The 22096-nt window shown below is 36.5% G+C and overlaps 1 protein-coding gene across 1 annotated transcript; it reads left to right on the forward strand.

The window, feature by feature from the left end:
- Positions 1-15547: 15547 nt before the first annotated feature.
- LOC104214802 (glucan endo-1,3-beta-glucosidase 3-like) lies at positions 15548-21997 on the forward strand. The gene is made up of 4 exons (XM_009764516.2): positions 15548-15763; positions 19608-20861; positions 21494-21521; positions 21702-21997. Exons 1-4 carry the CDS (start codon positions 15676-15678, stop codon positions 21856-21858), a joined length of 1527 nt encoding a protein of 508 aa, XP_009762818.1. The 5' UTR covers positions 15548-15675; the 3' UTR covers positions 21859-21997.
- Positions 21998-22096: the final 99 nt, after the last annotated feature.

Here is a 22096-nt window from a genome sequence, read left to right on the forward strand (position 1 = left end):
TACAAACTCAATTGCAATTTTCCATTTGCATTAACCACAAACTAATAACTAATAAGTTACGTTTGTTTAAGCATGTAATTAATCGAGAGATTTTATTTTTATTTTTAGAGACAAATTTAATAGAAAAATGTAGTCGCTGTAGGTTTACCCTTTTAAATAAAAATGAGACGAGCCTCGCCAAATAAAACGCATAAATTGCGGGGCCCTCATAAAAAATGTATGTGTTAATTACTTAAAGCTCGGGACAGGCCGCTTAGCGAACTCCACGGCCTTACCCAAAAAAAAATGCTAATCGCTTTAGGCGCGCATTTTAATAAATCTTACCTTCTTAAACTCGGGTGCACATTTATGTGACCCAAACCCAAATCTCAACGGAATCGAAATGTGTCTCTAATCACGGGTACATTGATTGTGACGTGGTTCGAGATGCGTGTCCATGACGTTGCAAATTCCTTTAAAAAATAAGAATGAGATGAGCCTCGCCGAATAAAAATACAAAATTGCAGGGCCCTCAGTAAATATTTGCTTTAAAATTGCTTAGATTCCGGGACGGGCCGTTTAGCAAATTTCACGGCCCTACCCAAAACAATGATACGTTAGTCGCTTTAGGCGCGTATTTAATAATGTTGGCTTCTTAAACTCGGGTGCACATTTATGTGACCCAAATCCAAATCTCAACAGAGTTGAAATATGCCAACAACCACGGGTGCATTGATGTGACGTGGTTCGAGATGTGTTTCCACGATATTGTAATTCTTGATAAAAATAATAATAATAATTATGAAAGCGGTAAAAAGTTAAAATTTGCACATAAGTTCATATTTGTATAAAATCAGATAATCAAGCCGAATATAACAGTTGAGCGACCGTGCTAGAACCACGGAACTCGGGAATGCCTAACACCTTCTCCCGGGTTAACAGAATTCCTTATCCGGATTTCTGGTTCGCGGACTGTAATACAGAGTCATTCTTTTCCTCGATTCAGGATTAAATTGGTGACTTGGGACACCCTAAATCTCCCAAGTGGCGACTCTGAAATAAATAAACAAATCCCGTTTCGATTGTCTTTTAATTGGAAAAAACTCCTTCACCCCTCGCGGGGGCGGAAAAAGGAGGTGTTACAGTTCTGGCGACTCTGCTGGGGATTAACTCAGAACCACTAGTTCAGGGTTAGAAATTCGAGCTTAGATAAATTGTTATATTTGGTTTTATCTGATTCTGTTACATGATATATGCCTAATGTGCTAAATGATGCTTTTACCGCTTTGATATTATCTGAACTGTATATAAATTGTGCCGAAACCCTTCTCTTCTTACCTCCGGGGAGAAGCTCGCTGGTCGAGACTCCCTATTCTGTTAGTGTCGATACCTGAAATAAGAAAGAGGCCGGACAAGTTACAAAGCCGGACGATCCCGCGGGTCCCCGGTACGTAGCCCCCTCCTCGACTCGAGTTGTCCGCTCGGGTACACAGTCTAGAACAAATACCCAGGTTATGAACCTAGAATAACTCAGCTTCATGCCGGATCCCTAGTAGGAACGTTTGTTTGCATCACGTGCATTTGACTTTGGAGGCTCAACACAAGGGTTGGGTCTGTCTAGGACAGGTGTACCAAAAAATAAAAATGATCATCCTGATGCATCTTACCTGCTGCTACTTGTGCATTTATTTGATTCAGACTTGTGTGTTGACCGATTTTTGAATATCAGGAATATTGTGAAATAGAAAAAAAAAGAGAAAAAAAAGAAATAGCGGTTAGGGAATTGATTGTTTATTTTTGAAAAAACCCAATGCCCAAATACTGTCAAAACTCTGCCGAAATTTTGAGAAAATGAGAAAAAAATGTCTTATTAGTTTGTTTTATTAAAAGCAAAGGAAAAATAGAGGAAAAAAAGGGTCGTTGTTCTGTCTTGTTTTTCAAAAAAAAAATAGAGAAAAAAAATAGTTTGTCTTGCCATGAAAATGAAAACAAAAAAGAGTCTTGTTTTTAAAATGGTTTTATTTATTTATTTATTTATTTATGAAAATGCCAAAAATAAAAAAATAAAAAGAGTCGGGCGTTGAAAGTAGTTTTATTATTTGTTGCAAATATATATATATATATATATATATATATATATATACTTTTCCAAAAAATTTTTCTTTATTTCCAAAAAAATATATATATATATCTTTATTTGTTGCAAAAAATATTTGTCTTGCCAAAAAGTCTAGAAAAGTTTTTTTAGACCCCCAATTTTCGAAACAAAAAATCCAAAAATATTTCCATTATTGACTTCTTTAGAAAGTCTTTTTAATTATTTAAAAAATAAAAAATATAATAAAATAAAAAATCTGAAAATATTTTCCTTCTTCTTTCAAAATTGAAAAGAAAATTCAAAATTCAAAAAAATACTTTTAGAAGCATTTCTTTCATTGAAAGTAAAATTCCAAAAATATTTTCTTAGAAATCCTTCTTTGCAAAAATGCTCCCTTTCTTCTTTATAAGTCTTTTCTTCAAAAAATAAAATAAAATAAAATAAAATAAAAAGTTAGTACATTTACTTATTCATGATCTTCCCGAACTAAGCGGGTTTGATTCAACCCCACCTTTTGCTAAAATAGCCAAAAACAAATAAATAATAATAAAAAAACATGTCAAAATTTTAATTCTGTCATAAATAAGTCGGGTGATGCTGTTTTTATCACAAATAGCCGAATGTTCCCAAAAGGGACGCCGGAGGGCTGACTTTGCATAAACAGCCACCTTTGGGTTATTTTTTAAGATTTGGTCCAGTTGACCCACAGAGCCTTAAAAATCTTCGTCCCTGAGACGTTGAAAGGCCGTGTTTGCAATATTGAATTTGAAAAACGATAAAAAGAGTAATAAATAAGTCAGGTGATGTTGTTTTGTCATAAATAGCCGAATGTTCCCGAAAGGGACGCCGGAAGGCTGACTTTGCATAAACAGCCACCTTTTGGGTCATGTTTAGGATTTTTGGTCCAGTTGACCCACACAGCCTTAAAAATCTTCGTCCCCGAGGCGCTGAAGGGATGTGTTTGCAACAACAGGTCTTTTATTTTAATTTTTTTTTAAAAAAACAAAACAAAAAAACAACAAAGAGTTAGCGGTCAGGTGAATATCATTTGGATTTTTAGTCAAAATAAGCCGAGCCAGCTTCGGCAGTGTCTTAAACCGTTCTTGCCGAAATAGCCTTAGAGTATCTTTCAGTTGTCGAAAGGCTATTTTCGTAAAAGAACGGACAAATTTGTAAAGTATCATAAAATAATCCTCCCCGACCTCAAAATTCATGTGAAATTTGTAAGGGGCCACATTTGCAAAAATAACCGTTTGGTTGCATTTGTCAAACGCAAAAAGGGAGCTGGCCGTTTGTTTTGGAGTTTGTCAATCTCTTAATTAGAATATGTGGGTTGTTTGATTTTCGAGTTTGTAGGTCATCTTCAAACTTTTGAAACCCGGTTTGTTTTAATATGAAAATTGAAAAAAAATGTTTATTATTGTTTATCTTTTATTTGGCCGAACTACGCAAGGTCTGATTCATGCGGGGTCATGATACGTAGGCAATCTCCATAAGATTCGACCACGACAAAAAAGAAAAAAAATGAAAAAGAATGAAAAAAAAGAATGAAAAAAAAATATGAAAAAGAATGAAAAAAGAATGAAAAATAAATGATGAAAAATCGAAGAAAAAAAAAGAAAAAAAAAAGATGTTGTTAATAATGAGGACCGACTGAGTCCATTCTAACCTGTTTTGTTTTGAATCGCAAAGAAAGTTAAGGTGGTTGGTTTGTGGTAAGCCGGACAATGACACCCAGAATATCGCGCGGAATCCTTTACCTACACACTTTGCGGGGATCAGGCCTGATGACAGAAGCACTCGAATCCTATTGGGGAATTGTTGACTAAGGTTGATGATATTGAAGTTGGCAATGGTCTGGACAATACTGATGCGAAGCTCAGTGGCTAAGATGCCAATTTTGATAAAGTGGGAGGACGCTCCGTTCCTTGGTTAGCAAGAGAGAAGCTTGTTGGTGGCTTATTTTGTTGTCATTTCTGTTGTCCGGATTATTCTTAGGGTTGTAATACGGATATTGTCTTGTGTCAAACCTTCTTATCTTTCCATTTTGTCATAGTTGTTTGTTTAAGTTTTGTCCAGTTTGTTTTAGGATTTTATTCTGGTTTGTTTTATTTGTCTTGTTATTCAAACCATTCCACCGGTAGTCTAAAGCAAATCCGGTCTTTTATTATTTCCAGTCATCTTTTTGTTTAGTCCTTTTATCATTTTTATTCAACGCCGATTCTAGTGACATGACATGCGCACACAGTTTGGGCCTAGTCTTTAAAGTTAATCATAAAACCCCGGAAAGGTGATCAGAACATTTAAAAGAAATAAGGAAGGTTTGGGATTATTCGGAGCTCGAGTCATACGGAACTAGGGCAAGTAAAACACAAAGAAAACCGCTAAAAGAAAGATTCGCCAAATTGGCATGAGGGTCGAAAGTGAGAGTGTCGCCCAACGGTGCTTTAGAAATGACAAAGGAAAAAGCAAATGTGTGAATATAATTGTCAAGTACAGCACCATCGGAAGAGGCTACAAATCTTTGTTTAAATGTGTTGTTTGCACTGGCATGTTTTGAAGACTGGAATGACGAAGGCATTTTGTTCTGCTACCTAAACACTTTATCCTTCGTTACCCCTTTTGAGCCTTATTTATTTTTCTTTCATACCCCTCATTCGGAATCGGTAACAACAGGGTAGAAACACAAAACATGGAAGATAAAAAGAAAAAAAAAAGAGAAAAAAAAAGAAAACAACAGAACGAAAAAAAAAGGAAAGAGAGAAAAGAAAAGAAAAATGCTAACAAAAAAATAAAATAAGAAAGTCAAATGAAAAAAGAGGAATTGGGAACTACGTTCGACCTGATTCTTCAAAGAGGATACGTAGGCGCCTCATGGCTCGGTCATGGTGTAATAAAAATTTAAAAAATATAAATAAATAATCCCCAAGCAAGAAACTGGGGCGAGGGTTGCGCTTGTTGTAAACAAATATGGTTCCGAAGGTTGTAATTATGAACCTCAAATTGATTTGTTTTTGAGCCTTTAATAACCTTTCTTTCTAGCCTGTCCAAAAAACCCACATTACGGTCCAAAGAAAGACCTTCTGATCAGTCTTCAAAAGATGTCAAGTCAGACAAATGAGAGTCTTACCGATGAACATAACACTCTGATCCGCAGCAGAAAGGACTCTATTCCCCAGCAGAGAGAGTCATATCGGCAACACTCCAAATCCCCAGCTGGAAAGATACAAATGAGAGAGTCTTATCGGTAAAAATCTTCACGGACACCATAAGGCGATGAAAGCTGGAAAAAAAAAATATGAGAGAGGCTTGATAGTGAAAACCCTTCGGGCACTACAAGTCGAATAAGATTGAGAATCAGATGGGGAATCGCCAAGCGAAGATCTTGAAAGACGATTGACAGCGGATGATAGGCCACATGTGCATGTCATGACCATTAGAGTCGGTATCTGCATTTGATAGGTTTTTATTTATAGTTTCTCTTGTTAAAGAGTCATATTTTTCCTTTGTCCTTTATTTGTTCCCCCTTTTGTTTATCTTTCTCCTTTCATAGAAACATTCCCCAGTAGAGTCTGTTTGGTCAAAACCAGTGGGAAATGACTTCAAAATAGGCCATCAACTTTCCAATCATGTAAGATGAGATCTGACTAGTACATCCAAGTGGTATAGTCAGCAAGGAACAAGCGCAAGGCCAGTGTCAAGAAAGATATCCCCAGCAAAAGGGAATTGACAAAAGGATTGACGAGTGTCAAGAGGGATACCCTTGCCGAAATCAAGGGTTATAAACCTCAAGGCCAAGGCCTGTGGACAAATCAAGAAGAGCAATGGGCATGATTTGGGAAATTCATGCGAGACTAAAAGGTCGGGAAAATGACAGTTTCCGAACTATGCCACAAAAGAAGAGGGATATCCCCAGCGGAAAGGGATCATTCCCAGTAAATAATATCATCCCCCGCAAGTTTTTTGGAACGCAAAACAGGGAAGAAGAAAGGGAAAAGCCATCCCCAGTAGGAGTATCACAACCAACCACCGCGTTTTAAACTAACAAATTTTGTTTGATTTGAAATAGGTAAAGGAAATGGCATTGATGACGGAAATGCATGCCACAAGGGAGATTATCAAACTGGGGCAGAAAATTTTCCTTTCATTTAGAAAATTTTCTGGAAGTCAGGTACCCATTTGGGAAAGAATAAAGATAACACCAGTCTCAAGGGAAGTGGTCTTTGAACCAGTGTTACCCCCAGCATAGCAAGTTTTAATGAAGGAAGTTGTTCCCTAGTGGACTGAACAAAAGGATGAAACTTGTGCCCGGAAAAAGTAAAAGGCCAGTATCATTCCCAGCAGCCTTCAGAAGAGTGAAGCACTAGTTTTGAAGGAATCAAAATCCCCCAGTAGTGATATCTTTAACAGCGTTATCCCCGGCTGATAACATTTTATCCCCAGCAATGTTGAGAGAGAAAAGGGGAAAAAACAACACGAGCTTTTCAAAGGAGATAACCATCCCCCAACAGGTAAGTAAATAATCCCCAGCAAGTTTTGAGGTAAGACATTTTCAAGTTTTGAGGATATTTTGGGTTCATCCGCCCTCGAATAGGATATTTTGGGTTCATCCACCCTCGAATAGGATATTTTGGGTTCATCCGCCCTCGAATAGGATATTTTGGGTTCATCCGCCCTCGAATAGGATATTTTGGGTTCATCCGCCCTCGAATAGGATTTTATTTTCAAAGTTGTTGAAGTCAGGAGCCCGCCTGGAGAACGGAGGCTGAATTATTTTAAAGTTGTTGTCGAAGTCAGGAGCCCACCTGGAGAATGGAGGCTGACATTTTGAAGTTGAAGAAGTCAGGAGCCCGCCTGTAGAACGGAGGTTGTTAAATTTTAAGTTGAAGAAGTCAGGAGCCCGCCTGAAGAGAGGAAAGACGTTTTATTTTTAAAGTTGTTTAAATCTCGCCAACCTAAAGAAAGGAATGGCATTTTATTTTCGAAGTTGTTGTTGAAGTCAGGAGCCCGCCTGAAGAGAGGAAAGGCGTTTTATTTTTTAAAGTTGTTGAAATCTTGCCAGCCTAAAAAAGGAATGGCATTTTATTTTCAAAGTTGTTGAAATCAGGAGCCCGCCTGAAGAGAGGAAAGACGTTTTATCTTTAAAAGTTGTTGAAATCTCGCCAGCCTAAAGAAAGGAATGGCATTTTATTTTCAAAGTTGTTGTTGAAATCAGGAGCCCGCCTGAAGAGAGGAAAGGCGTTTTATTTTTCAAAGTTGTTGAAGTCATGAGCCCGCCTGAAGAGAGGAATGGCGTTTTATTTTTAAAAGTTGTTGAAATCTCGCCAACCTAAAGAAAGGAATGGCATTTTATTTTTCAAAGTTATTGAAGTCAGGAGCCCGCCTGAAGAGAGGAAAGGCGTTTTATTTTTTAAAAAAAAGTTGTTGAAATCTCGCCAGCCTAAAGAAAGGAATGGCATTTTATTTTCAAAGTTGTTGAAGTCAGGAGCCCGCCTGAAGAGAGGAAAAGCGTTTATTTTTCAAAGTTGTTGAAGTCAGGAGCCCGCCTGAAGAGAGGAAAGGCTTTTATTTGTAAAAGTTGTTTAAATCTCGCCAACCTAAAGGAAGGAATGACACTTTATTTTCAAAAAAGTTGTTGTTAGAATCAGGCGCCCACCTGTATAACGAGAGAAATACTTTTCGGTCTTTACATTTTATGTCTCAGGCACCCACCTGTATAACGAAAGGAATACTTTTTAGTCTTATACTTCAGATTTTGAAATCAGTAACCCCACCGGAAGGCAGAAGGTTACAACAGGAATCCCCAGCAGTTTCGAGGGAAGACAACACAGGTAAGTAAATAATTCAGGAATAAGGAAATGGTTCACGCATAGGAGACGCACTTCCTAAGTTTAGTTTTGCCCATAGGAGATGCACTTCCTAAGTTATTTTTACCCATAGGAGACGCACTTCCTAAGTTTATTTTTACCCCTAGGAGACGTACTTCCTAAGTTTAATTTCATGCATAGGAGACGCACTTCCTGAATTAAGTTTTCATTAGTAGGAGACGCACTTCCTAGTTTAAAATCATTAAAATTTCACCCATAGGAGACGCACTTCCTAAGTTTATTTTACCCCTAGGAGACGCAATTCCTAAGTTTAATTTCATGCATAGGAAACGCATTTCCTGAATTAAGTTTTCATTGTTAGGAGACGCACTTCCTAGTTCAAAATCATTAAAATTTCACCCATAGGAGACGCACTTCCTAAGTTTATTTTACCCCTAGGAGACGCACTTCGTAGTCCGGGTCGTTCAGGTTATATTTTTGCTTTAAGAAACGTACTTCCTAGTCTGGTTCATTTAAGAATTCATTCGTAGGAGACACGTTTCCTAGTTTGAGTCATTGAGATTTTACCCATAGGAGGCACACTTCCTAAAATTGATAGTTCATTTATAGGAGACGCACTTCCTAGTTTGGTTTTTTCAGGTTATATTTTATTTCAGGAGACGCACTTCCGAAATTGAGATTTCACCCTTAGGAGATGCACTTCCTAGTTTGATTCATTTTAAGTTCGACCATAGGAGACGCACTTCCTAGTCTAGTTTATTGAAGTTTTACCTGTAGGAGACGCACTTCCTAATCAAGGTCTTTCAAGTTTTTCTTTTAGGAGGCACTTCCTAAATTGAGATTTTATTCATGGGAGACGCACTTCCTAGTTTTAGTCACTGAAGTTTTCACCCCTAGGAGACGCACTTCCTAGTTTAGTTCATTTCGATTCAACCATAGAAGACGCACCTCCTAGTTTGAGTCATTGAGGTTTTATTTTAGCAGACACATTTGCTAGCAAGAGATTTTTTGGTTTTACTCGTAGGAGATGCACATCCTAGTCTAGTCTTTAGTTTACTCTCACCATTGCATCAGTAGTATAAGTGGGTTACAATTTTGCTAACGACTCACAAATCTTCCCAATGCAAACTGGGTTAGGAAATTTCGTTTGTTTTGTTTGTTTTGGTTGTAGGATCCCGCCCGGAGAGCGGAGGGTTACAACAAAAATCCCCAGCATTCAATCCAAGTTAGAAATAGTAGAAGCTCGCCTCAAGAATGCGAGTCAACAGTCTGAGATGATCAACAGAAGCTAGTCAAAAAAACAAAAACAAGAAAAGAAAAAAAAGCAAGCATAAAAAAAAATGAATCCAAAGTACGGAAGTGGAGAACAGATATGGTCTGCTCAAGAACTAGCACCTACAACTAGCAAGTATCAAGGTTCAAATCCAAAGTATGTATGAAGCACCATTCAAGACTCAAGATCAAGTTTCAGAAGACTTATAGATAGGAATCCTTGTAACTAGTAGTTGATAGGCTTAGTTAGTCATTTTCATTTTTCATTTTTTGTAACAGCAGGACCGCGGACCGGAACCTCAATGGAATGGCACCTCGATCGGCTCTTCACCTCGGCACACTCTACCATCTCTCTCATTTTCGAACTACACGTGGCCTGATTCCTTTATAACCAAGGATATGTAGGCAGCTCAGATACCAGGGCTCGGTCACATTCCCTTCCTTTCCTTAGTGTAGTCCCTCCAAATAATGGTCGGGTCAAAAACATGTCTAGTCGTTCTTTGTCAGAAAACTCTTCGTGTTTCCAGTCAAAGAGGGGCAGCTGTAGACGTGTGATTTTTGACCCTCCCCGAGAATTTTCACATTTTTAGCGTGAATATTTAAATTGGGTCTAATATAGCTATTTTGACTATTTTACTTTATTTCGTTGCAAAAGAAAAATTACAAAAAATATATGTATAAATTTTAGCTTATGTATTTCTCATAAACTTGAAAAAATACAAAAAAAATAGTACCTTATTTTTGTACTTTATATAATTTCGAAAATTATAAAAAATATAGTTTTATTAATGTTTTGTAGTCATTTTAATCTTTAGAAAAAAAAACAATACTTTATATTTTATCTTTATATAAAAAACGAAAATTACAAAAATAGTTTTATTAATGTTTTGTAGCTATTTTAATCTTGAAAAAATATTAAAAAATAATATTGTTTTAAATGTCAGTCTTATTTTGGTAGTTATTTCGCTTGCATAGGATTAATTGAATAACATCGTGTTTTTATTCTCGGGTCTGGGCAAAGAATAATATTTGGGTTCAAACTTCCCGTTTTTAGGCCTAATTTTCGGACCTAACCCGTAATAATCCGAGCCCACCACACATGGGGGATACGCGTGGGGAACACGGGCGGAACACCATACACGGGAACCCCACCGCGCATGGGGGACACCTGTCTTGGACCCCTACACATGTGAGGTCCATGTTCTTTGAACAAGATACAAAACCCACGGACTGTGGATCTTCTTGACGGGGGACTGGAACTAGAAAAAGAGGACTTTTACACTTGAGAGCTTGAAGACTAGAGAAGTAAGACTTAGAGGAGGAAGACTGAGACTTGAACTCGAAAGATTTTTGAGGATTATTTTGAGGGAGGAATCCATTCTGAAAAATTTCAAGAGTGTTAGAGAGTTTAAAAAGAGAAAACAAAAACAAAGTGAGAAACGAGTTTAGTCTCGGGTTTAATACACGTGGGTTTGAGTATGTTTGTGGTGATGTGGTTTGTTGCTGTTTAAGTCTTTTACAAACTTTTGGGTTTGTTCTATCGAGCTTGCTTGATTTTCTTCAAATTTTCCTGGGTTTTAATTCTGGTTCAAATTGCTGCTGTGGGATTGCTGTTACGTCACTGTGTTACTACTGCTGCTGACTTCTCCTTCTTTTCTTCTTGTACTGCCATTTCCAGGTACACATTTGTACACTCTCGGCTTGAAGCGAAAAATGAAATATTAATCAAGCTTTGTTTCCTGTTGAAGTCCTCTTGTTCAGATTTGTGTTTGAATAGAATTTTCCTTTCTTTGTATAAAATGTAGTTGACTGATTAATGAGTAATGGGGTTGCACATGTATAACTTCTTCATCTAATAATGCTAGTTTAAATTAATCAAAGAATAATTAATTTGTTTCGATATTATTATGTATCTATCTCATGTTCTAGTGTTAGTAAATGATAGAATATAGAATAAAAGAAATCCTTCTTGGTACAAGCTCGATTGCAATTTTCCATTTGCATTAACCACAAACTAATAACTAATAAGTTACGTTTGTTTAAGCATGTAATTAATCGAGAGATTTTCTTTTTATTTTTAGAGACAAATTTAATAGAAAAATGTAATCGCTGTAGGTTTATCCTTTTAAATAAAAATGAGACGAGTCTCGCCAAATAAAACGCATAGATTGCGGGGCCCTCACAAAAAATGTATGTGTTAATTACTTAAAACTCGGGACAGGCCGCTTAGCGAACTCCACGGCCTTACCCAAAAAAAATAATAATACGCTAATCGCTTTAGGCGCGCATTTTAATAAATCTTACCTTCTTAAACTCGGGTGCACATTTATGTGACCCAAACCCAAATCTCAACGGAGTTGAAATGTGTCTCTAATCACGGGTACATTGATTGTGACGTGGTTCGAGATGCGTGTCCATGACGTTGCAAATTCCTTTTAAAAATAAGAATGAGATGAGCCTCGCCGAATAAAAATACAAAATTGCGGGGCCCTCAGTAAATATTTGCTTTAAAATTGCTTAGATTCCGGGACGGGCCGTTTAGCAAATTTTACGGCCCTACCCAAAACAATGATACGCTAGTCGCTTTAGGCGCGTATTTAATAATGTTGGCTTCTTAAACTCGGGTGCACATTTATGTGACCCAAATCCAAATCTCAACAGAGTTGAAATATGCCAACAACCACGGGTGCATTGATGTGACGTGGTTCGAGATGTGTTTCCACGATGTTGCAATTCTTGATAAAAATAATAATAATAATTATGAAAGCGGTAAAAAGTTAAAATTTGCACATAAGTTCAATATGTATTAAATCAGATAATCAAGCCGAATATGACAGTTGAGCGACCGTGCTAGAACCACGGAACTCGGGAATGCCTAACACCTTCTCCCGGATTAACAGAATTCCTTATTCGAATTTCTGGTTCGCGGACTGTAATACAGAGTCATTCTTTTCCTCGATTCGGGATTAAATTGGTGACTTGAGACACCCTAAATCTCACAAGTGGCGACTCTGAAATAAATAAATAAATTCCGTTTCGATTGTCCTTTAATTGAAAAAAACTCCTTCACCCCTCGCGGGGGCGGAAAAAGGAGGTGTGACAGCAATGATTTGTGCTAAATTAATAGGGGTAAATTTGTCATTTTAATATTTTATCCATGTATTAGTTATTTCATCTTCAACCTTGCATAAAATAATACATAGATTGATTTATAACTTATACATATATTATTTATGTAGAATTGTAAAATGCCAACCAAAGATGGTATTAGTTATGTTGAATTTGGTACAAAATAATTGATGTCTATCAAACATGGTATAAGCTATGTTACCCCTACTACATGAATAATTTTTCCCCGCCCGGCTACCAAATGACCCAAATGTATATTTGAGAGATTCTACATTATTATCACTTTTAGCCCGCGCCAAAAATTATTTATATCTGGTAATCAAAAAATATATTATTTTTTTACAGCATTATACAAAGTCATTTTTCCTACATACTCGGCCTTATTGAGACATGTACATATTACATTAGGCGTGAGTCCATTTTATGCATAAGTGAGAATTTACATGTGGCCCAAAATAATCGAGCTCACATCAAATGGCCCAAAATAATACAATCTCCCCCCTCCCCCTCCCCCAAAATAGCACAGTTAGTCAGTTTTCGGACTGATAATTGAAAAATAATTAATGTTTGTAAAGTCATTAAAAAATAGATACTATTTTACTGCAACACGGAAAGTTCCAGCATAATATACTGGAGATTGGAGCACTTGTGTATGAACTTCCAGCATATTATGATGGACAAGTATATTACGCTGGAAGTCCAGTATATCATGCTGGAACTCCAGATATTATACTGGAGCTTCAATATATTATGCTGGAATCTTTTTCGGATTTTGAACAGTGTTTTCGTTCATATTTATCGTTACATAAAAAGTGGTTAAATTTCGATTATTTTTGAAATTGTGGTTGTTTTCAACTACCACTTGTGAATCAGGCTATTTTTGAAGTTCATCCTCCCAATTCACACGTGAAAATAGCACGGGCTATCCGGATCAACAATTAAAAAATAGTTAGCGTTTGCAAAGTCATTGAAATATAACCATTATTTTACTGCAACACGGAAAGTTCCATCATAACATGCTGGAGATTGATGCACTTCCGTATGAACTATGCTGGAAATCCAACACACGGAAAGTTCCAGTATGATATACTGGAGATTGGAGCACTTGTATATGAACTTCCAGCATATTATGCTAGACGAGTATATTATGCTAGAACTCAAGTATATCATGCTATAGAAAATGTGTATAAATATAAAATATATAATTTTCGATTATTATTATGTGATCGATTATACGATGTCATTTTCTAAGCCCGTTGACTGATCAAAAGCACACATACTCTTTCAACTCGACTTATTAATTTATACGCAGAGACACACACTAGCGAGAAAAATTGTTATAGAGGAACAAAGGAGTAATGACATGTTATACCACTTGACTTTCAAACCGTCTCTACTCACGGAAGGGTTAATAATTGTTTATTCTATATATTTCCTCCATTTCAATTAATGTGATATAGTTTAACTGGTTGAAACACTTTAAAAATAAGGAAAATTCTTAATATGTGGTCTTATACGTTCATTACATCTGTTTGATATTGTACTTTAAAACTTGTAATTTTAAAAATATTATAGTAAAATAATATTTCATATTTAGAAAATTGGTGAAATGAACTAAAATGAAAAGGCTACCACTGAAATTGAAACGTAGGGACAAAAATCAAGTTTACATTTAACTCGAACTATAAAAGACTCAATTCTCCTCTTGGAATTTTGGAAATTAAAAGGGGAAGAGAAAGCAGGTAACGTCAATCTAAAGATGAAAGGGAAATGGCCAAGTCCTACGTGGTCTGATTACTGTCCTTACACTGTAAAAATTGACTATTTAATGCCATACAGCTAAGTCATCAGCATAATCAGAACTTACCTCTCATTGGGCAGTGCACAATCTTTGGACATTGTCAAATCTCTTTCACACACACACTTCAAAACACCAACCCCTGTTCACCCTACCCAAGCTCTTTTCACATATTTTGGAGGGTGTTTTAGCTGTTTTTTTAAATATAAATTTGGTTGAAATTTGAAAAAAAATAAATTTTTGAAAATTAAATGAAAAGTGATTTTTGAAAGTCGAGATGGCGTTCAGATAAATATTTTACTTGAAAAAAATTTGAAATTTTATAAATAAAAAACATCAAAAAATCTCTGTATTTGCAGGGTAACGGTAGGGCTGCATACATCTTAACCTCCCCATATCTCATTTGTGGGAATTTATTATGTTTGTTGTTGTTATTGGTTTTAAAATCTTCTGATTTTAAAAATCTATACACATATATTTGAAAATAAAATTTGAAAAAAAATTCCCAAGTTTTATGGCCAACGAAAGTTTAAGCTTCTCCAAGCTAAAAATATTTTTTTTAAAAAAAATATTTTTTTCGTTGTTAAAGTGTTTAGTCAAGATTTTAGGAAAAAAATGTACTTTTGAGAAAAATATATTTAGAATTACTTTTTAAAAGTTTGATCAAATACTAATTATTGCTTAGAAGTATTTTTCAAATTAATTAGCCAAACACAAACTACTTCTCACAAAAAATACTTTTAAAAAAAACACTTATCAAAATAAATCGATTTTTCCAACTTGATCAAATATGCTATTAGTCTTTCTCCCAAAAACACTATTGTATTTTAATAATACTCCTAATCTTAAGAATTTGTTTATTGGTGTAAATACACGAAACAAAAGGTGATCTTTTGTGTCCCAAAAGGGCCTTTCAATTGAAAAGAGCATCCCATGTTTTAATCTCAGTCGTTCGATCTCTGACAACCACTTTGATGTTTTACAAGACACATAGGAAATAAATGCTCTTTTCATTTCAATTTATATTATACTTTTCTTATTAATCTATTAAAAAGGAAAGATATATTAATATATTTAAAAATAATTTAATTTAAATTTTTTATTTTACGTATTTTATTTTTATGAGATACTTCTATAGCCACAAAATATTAAAACTCAATAAAGCTTTTACCCTTTCTAGCTTCTGTTGTTGCTACATATCTATTATCTTTTTTTATTTTTTTGAGTAGAGAGTTTATGGAAAATGACATACTACTTTTATGTGGTAGGGATAAGTTATGTGTACGAATCACCTTTCATATACTCTACTTGTTAATTTTTACTAGATTGTTATTATTATTATTATTGTTGCTGCATGTGTCATATAATTTGAAACACATACATTTAAACACGGTTCACTATGTCTAGTTTACTTTATATGATCAGTATCACCAAAAGCTCCTCCCCCAACCTCCCCACACCCCCTCCCACCCCCACACCACACCACTGCCCCCCCCAAAAAAAAAGATTTTGGCAAGTTTCATTTGAGGGGTTGCTATGGTGTTGCAAGACTGAAGCCTTAGAAGAGGAAAATGAGGAGGGAAATGGGTTTATTGCTTCATCATCTTCTTCTTCTTCTTCTTTCTCTTTTAGTAGCTCCTGCTCTTTCTCTTAATGAAGGTAAGTTGTGTTACTATTATTTTCTTGCTCCATTTAGCTTGTGTAAACTATATTATTTCCTCTGTGGTCTTCATTTCTACTCACGTTATGTTCTGTGGACTTTGTTTTTGCTATTTATCTGTTTGTGCTTTGGTACGTCTTCACCATCTTTCTTTGGACTTCTTTCGGCTAAGTTGCTCCGAAATAGCAGTTTAGGTGCCGCACCCGTGTCAACACGGCATTGGTGTGAGGTATAGGATCCGTACTGGATCTGGTCAATCTATTTAAGGATTTTGGGTACTGTGACCACGAAGAAAGGATTTTTAGATACAATTGATTCTAAAAATCAGAACCAAAACTAGGGTAAATTTGAAAAAAATGGCATACCTTGTTTAGAAAATCAATCTTTTGCTTTCTGCTTCTCCTCTTGATCGAGCAGAAAGAGCAGTGGAGAGCGTCAATTGAGATTGTGGAAGATGGAGCGTTCGAAAAATTGGGAAAGAACAAGACCTTTGACTTTATTTGGATATTATATATTTAATAATATTGTCCCTTTGTAATGAAAGCTTGACACACTAAGTCTGATTTTTTAGTACTAATTAGAGATCTAATCTAAATTATAGAAATAGTACTAATATTTACTAGTAAATGAAAGATAACTATAAAAAAGTTAAACTTGTAGGAGAATCGAAAATGGACGAAATGTAGAAATCATGCCTACAACTTGAGAATAAATAAGAAATTCACATTTCACAAGTTAAAGGTAAATATTCCAAAAAAATCCTCATGATTTATATACAATTTTACATTTTTAAATTGTTTTTAGCCGGATTCCAAAACTTGTATCTGTAATAGGTTCCGTATCCCTGAATCTTAGAATTTACATCTCGAAGGATCCGACCTCTAGATCAACACCCGAGTCCGAGCAACTTACCTTCTTTGAAGATTCTATATGTAGTCTATGTTGGGACCGAAAAAATCAGGTGTCATGAAGAAACTAGTAACACAAACCTTAACAACGATAAATTTGATAACAAACGAGAAATATACCAAAAGAGACATAAACATATAACGTGGTTCGGTCAACTGGCCTACATCCACAGCAAAGATAAGCAATCCACTATATAAAAGAGAGTATAAAATATCGAGAGAACAACCTCACGAAGAGGCAAAAGGACGGATCTTCAATTTATAGAACTCCAAACCTTTCCTACAAGTAAAAACACTAGCCAAATATGGAAAAATTATATTTTCCTTCCAGGAAAAAAGAAACCCAATTATGGTAAATATGTTATCCTTTCCTTCACGAGTTAGAAAAACCAATTATGGTAAGAAAATCAGGACAACACCTAACAATTCTTCCACTTGACCTGAATTTTCTAACAAAATAAATTTGATCTATCTTCTTCACATAGTCTTCAACATGTCACATCTCCAAATCTCCGCCATAAAGTTTGTCTCAACGTTCGTAGCACACCGGTTAAATTTCTCTGACAAAAATCATGAATATCGTCAAATATGTTGCGGCTAGAACTGAACTTGCCAAGTTGAACCTGTCTTGAACCTCGCTCCGATACCACTTGTTAGGACTGAAAAAATAAGGTGTCATGCGGAAGCTAGTAAAGTAACAATTGAACGACGGTAAGTCCGACCAAAAAGAGAAATCTACGATTGATACAAGTTTTTGAAAGACTTAAGCACATAAGAGTAGTTTTTGAGAGAGCTTTCATCAAGAGAGAAGAGAGAAGAAAAGTATTTGTTTTACTGCAGATTTTTATTCCGACCAGCCAACTTCAAATCACGTTTTTTGATTCGTTAACCGTTGGATCGGGCTGAAAGTTTGACTGAGTGTTCGTAACATCTTGATCTTTTATTTGAACGGTGGAGATCGGATTTGGAGGCCGGCATCATCTGATTTTGAGCCTCGAACAACAGTTTCGTTTTTATTTGACGGTGTAACACTCTTATTGTTATAGTGGAGCTTTTTGGATCTTTGTGATCCCGTGGTTTTTACCTTCGATTTGAAAGGTTTTCCACGTTAAAATTTGGTGTTTTTTATCTTTTTTATTATCGGGTTTGCCTCTTCCGCGAAATAACAGTCTCAAAGTGAGCTATTTTCTTGACACTGTTTTCTTTATTTCAAAACAGTTTTCATTTTAGCATCTTTCTTCACATTAGCCAGTAAGGTAGTTTATTCTCCATTCTGCCTTGCAATGTATCAAGTATATCTTGTTTGAGTCAGGGCAACTTCTGTAGCTGGGGCTGAGTGCCGGTGTTATGAAAGAGGCAAAATGTGTTAAAATGAGAATACTTTTGCTACCCTTCGAGCCGTGGAAACTACCTATTGCAGAAATGCGGGGTAAGGCTGCGTAAAATAGACCCTTGTGGTCCGGCCTTTCCCCGGATCCTGTATATAGCCAGAGCTCAGTGCACGGGGCTGCCCTTTAATAATCTTGACTTTCCAAACCTGGTATCTCTTAGTAAAAGCATTTCACTTTGTAAAATTCTCCAATATGACCATCTTTCCAGATTAGTTCTAGTTTGTGCCTCACCCAATGTGCATTCCTCTGCGAATGCAAGAATAAAAGATAGGAGGCATGGAAAAAATGTAGATAATGACGTCTTTCTGTCAATCTTCTTCAAACTTAACATATTAGAACATGACATGGTTGTTTGCCTTGTTAAATTCATGTGCCCCAGCATTGCTGGAAATTGTTCAATGCGCATGCACTTTCTCTTGTCTTCTCTTAATTAACTGTCAGTTGTTAAATAGTGAGCATAATGTTTTTCTAAATGCTCATTGAGCATCACCTGGAGTTGCCTTTTTTCTGTTTCTATCTTTTGGATGAACCTAACGTTTCAATTAACATTCGACAAAAAAATCTCAGAAATGAAAAGGTGGATATCAGTAATATCATGGCGTATAGAAAGGTTTCCTTGCTCTAAATAGTCATGTTTCCTCATTAGTTTTTCGTCTTTATGATGCTTTATTAGGAGTGTGTAGACCATCACAGTTGTTGACAAAACCACATTTAACTGAATTTAAACTGCTGATGCTTCAACTTAGTTAAGACCTCTAGCTCGAGCTATATAAATAGTTAATGCAGCTCAACAAACTTCCATCTATTTATCATTTTATCTAGACATTGCCGCTTAGGCATGTGCTGCATCTGCACTAAAAAGAGCTGAATGAGCACAAAAGATTCATATTGACGACCGTACAGAGTTTATGATGGATGCTTAGTAGAGTATCTATGGGTTGCTAGAAATTTCTGCTTCTTATTCACATCTTGGAGCACTAGAAAATTTGAAAGCATGTCTGTTTCTGCAATGGCTTTGGGATTTTCTTAAGTACTAGTAATTGAAGTGCTGGAGCCTTTAGATAGTGTCTCTTCAGTAATAACGTTCCCGTCATAGGCTTCTAGCAACTCGCGCCAATGTTAATCGCAAGATAGGGAGCAACTGTGTGTAAGTCTAATGTTGGAAAGTGTACATGCCTTGAGAAAAGATGAACAACTTTACTTGATGTGTGGTTCTCTTTGGTGAGACCCAATCAATTTGATTATGAAGATTGAGTACTAAAAGTAAATTACAAGTCAGTAGAGAGTAGAACAATTCATCTTTTTAGGCACCTATTATCAATCAAAAATATATAAGTCCAACACATTCTCCAGGATCGTTAGACAGCTATCCTTTTTTTCTTCTTTTCCTTTATTCTAATTTCCCTTCAATCAGATTACTGATTTCCTGCACAAGAAGTCTTGATTTGAAGGGCTTCAAGTTGATTATGCGTGTATGCCGGTTGATTGGGATGACATTTCTTCTGCTTAACTAAATTCTCCCCAATCTTTCTTCTTTCTTTCAGAGGCTTTCGTTGGTGTAAACATTGGCACTGACGTCTCAGACATGCCCAGTCCAGCTAAAGTGGTGGCCCTCCTCAAAGCACAGCAGATTCGGCATGTCAGGCTATTTGATGCCGACCAAGCTATGCTACTTGCACTTGCTAATACTGGAATCCACGTCACTGTTTCTGTACCAAATGATCAGCTCTTAGGAATTGGTCAGTCCAACTCCACTGCTGCCAATTGGGTTTCTCGGAATATTCTCACTCATTTTCCAGCCACCAACATCACAGCCATAGCCATTGGCTCTGAAGTCCTTACCAGTCTTCCTAATGCTGCTCCAGTCTTAGTCTCCGCCATGAGATTTATTCACTCCGCCCTTGTTGCTGCTAATCTTGACTCCAAAATAAAAGTCTCCACTCCGCACTCTTCTTCCATTGTCCTTGACTCATTTCCGCCCTCACAAGCTTTCTTCAATCGCTCGTTGGACCCTGTCATGGTTCCATTGCTCAAATTTTTGCAGTCCACCGGATCCTATCTTATGCTCAATGTATATCCATATTATGATTATATGAAATCCAATGGTGTGATCCCATTGGACTATGCTCTCTTTCGTCCCCTTCCTCCTAACAAGGAAGCTGTTGATACGAACACACTCCTCCACTACACTAATGTATTTGATGCCGTTGTTGATGCAGCATATTTTTCTATGTCCTACTTGAACTTCACTAACATTCCCATTATAGTGACCGAGTCAGGTTGGCCTTCCAAAGGTGACTCCTCGGAGCCAGAAGCCTCTCTTGACAATGCTAACACATATAATAGTAACTTGATAAGGCATGTTCTTAACAACACTGGGACCCCCAAACATCCCGGCATTGCAATTAGTACGTATATTTATGAGCTTTACAATGAAGATCTTAGACCTGATTCTATTTCGGAGAAGAACTGGGGACTCTTCGATTCCAGTGGAATGCCAGTTTATACCATGCACTTGACAGGATCTGGAACGGTGTTAGCAAATGACACTACAAACCGAACCTACTGTGTTGCAAAGGAAAATGCGGAAAAGAAGATGGTGCAAGCTGCATTGGATTGGGCTTGTGGACCTGGAAAAGTAGACTGTACTCCGTTGTTGCAAGGAAATCCTTGTTATGAACCAAATACTGTGATTGCTCATGCATCATATGCTTTTGATGCATATTATCGCAAGATGGGCATGGCTGATGGAACATGCAACTTCAATGGGGTTGCTACAGTCAGTACGACTGATCCTAGTAAGTAGTCAAAACTATGTTCTTTATGAATACCCATCTTACATGAATTTGCGAACTCGATCATTTGAACCTAAGATCCAACACCACAGAGTCTTGTCCAATTGAAATGCTACCACAGGCTTTAAAATGTTGTCACAAAATTTTGGAAGTTTGAGATTCAATTTTCAGATTAACTATTCAGTTTGCTACAAGCATTTGGGAAAATTTATATGTTAATCAGGAAAATCCAAAATAAGGAATGAAATCACAAGCTATGAACTGGTCGTTCGCCTAGTACATCTAAATTTTTCAGCTTCATGGTGCTTCTGAATTATGAATGCAGTGATAGATTCCTCCACATGCAATGCACACATGCATAGCAGATAAGGAACTCAGCAGCAAAATCTTTTTCGTGTCAGGCGGTGTTAGAAATATTGAAATATAAGCAATAAGTACTTGACTGTTTCCCTTGAAAAATGGTTAATTTAAGCCATTATGAGAGATACTGGTTCACATCTGTTTTTAAGAATTTTTAATATGAAATACTCGCTCTACTTTTCACGAATAAACTGCATAAATTTGTCTTCAGGCTATTATTGTTCTGGGGGACAATGTTTTGATTTACATGATCACTATTTGTTTTTCTATTGCAGGTAATGGGTCCTGTATATATCCAGGAAGGTATGGCTTTAGGTTTGTTTATCAGCTATTAGTCAGTCATTCTATTTCGTCTGTCTCTTCTGTTAGCTTAGTATCTGCAGTTAACATTGCCTTGTTTCTAGTCCCAAAATTTATTTTTCTTGTTCTACTTCTACACTATTGATTACATATGCTTTTGTCTTTTTTTCATTTTTCATATAGTGGAGGGAGAAATGGCACCTTCACAAATAGCTCCTCGCATGCTCCATCATCAGACTCAACGGCATCTGGCTGTCATTCACAGTATTCCCATGATGTTCATACTTTCTTGAGCTCTCTAATTGTTGGTTTGGTACTCTGCACTGCAGCTTGCTTGTAGCATAATGTGGATGGTGCTTTACGCAGCATATTTGCTGCATTTATGAAACCGTAGACACACTTTTACTCTATAACCTAGCTCCCAATTTTGTTCCTCCAAGGAGGGTTAAGGGTCGCATGGTTTTCAGACGAAGCCGGTAACTTGCTTTGAGGTGAGTGCTCTGGATTGGTTTATACGTGCAATCGAGGCAGAGAAAGTTTGTGGTGGTTGCTGTAATTATCTTAGGGTAGAATCATTA

This window comes from Nicotiana sylvestris, chromosome 4, assembly GCF_000393655.2.
Source record: "Nicotiana sylvestris chromosome 4, ASM39365v2, whole genome shotgun sequence".
NCBI classification, from domain to species: domain Eukaryota; kingdom Viridiplantae; phylum Streptophyta; class Magnoliopsida; order Solanales; family Solanaceae; genus Nicotiana; species Nicotiana sylvestris.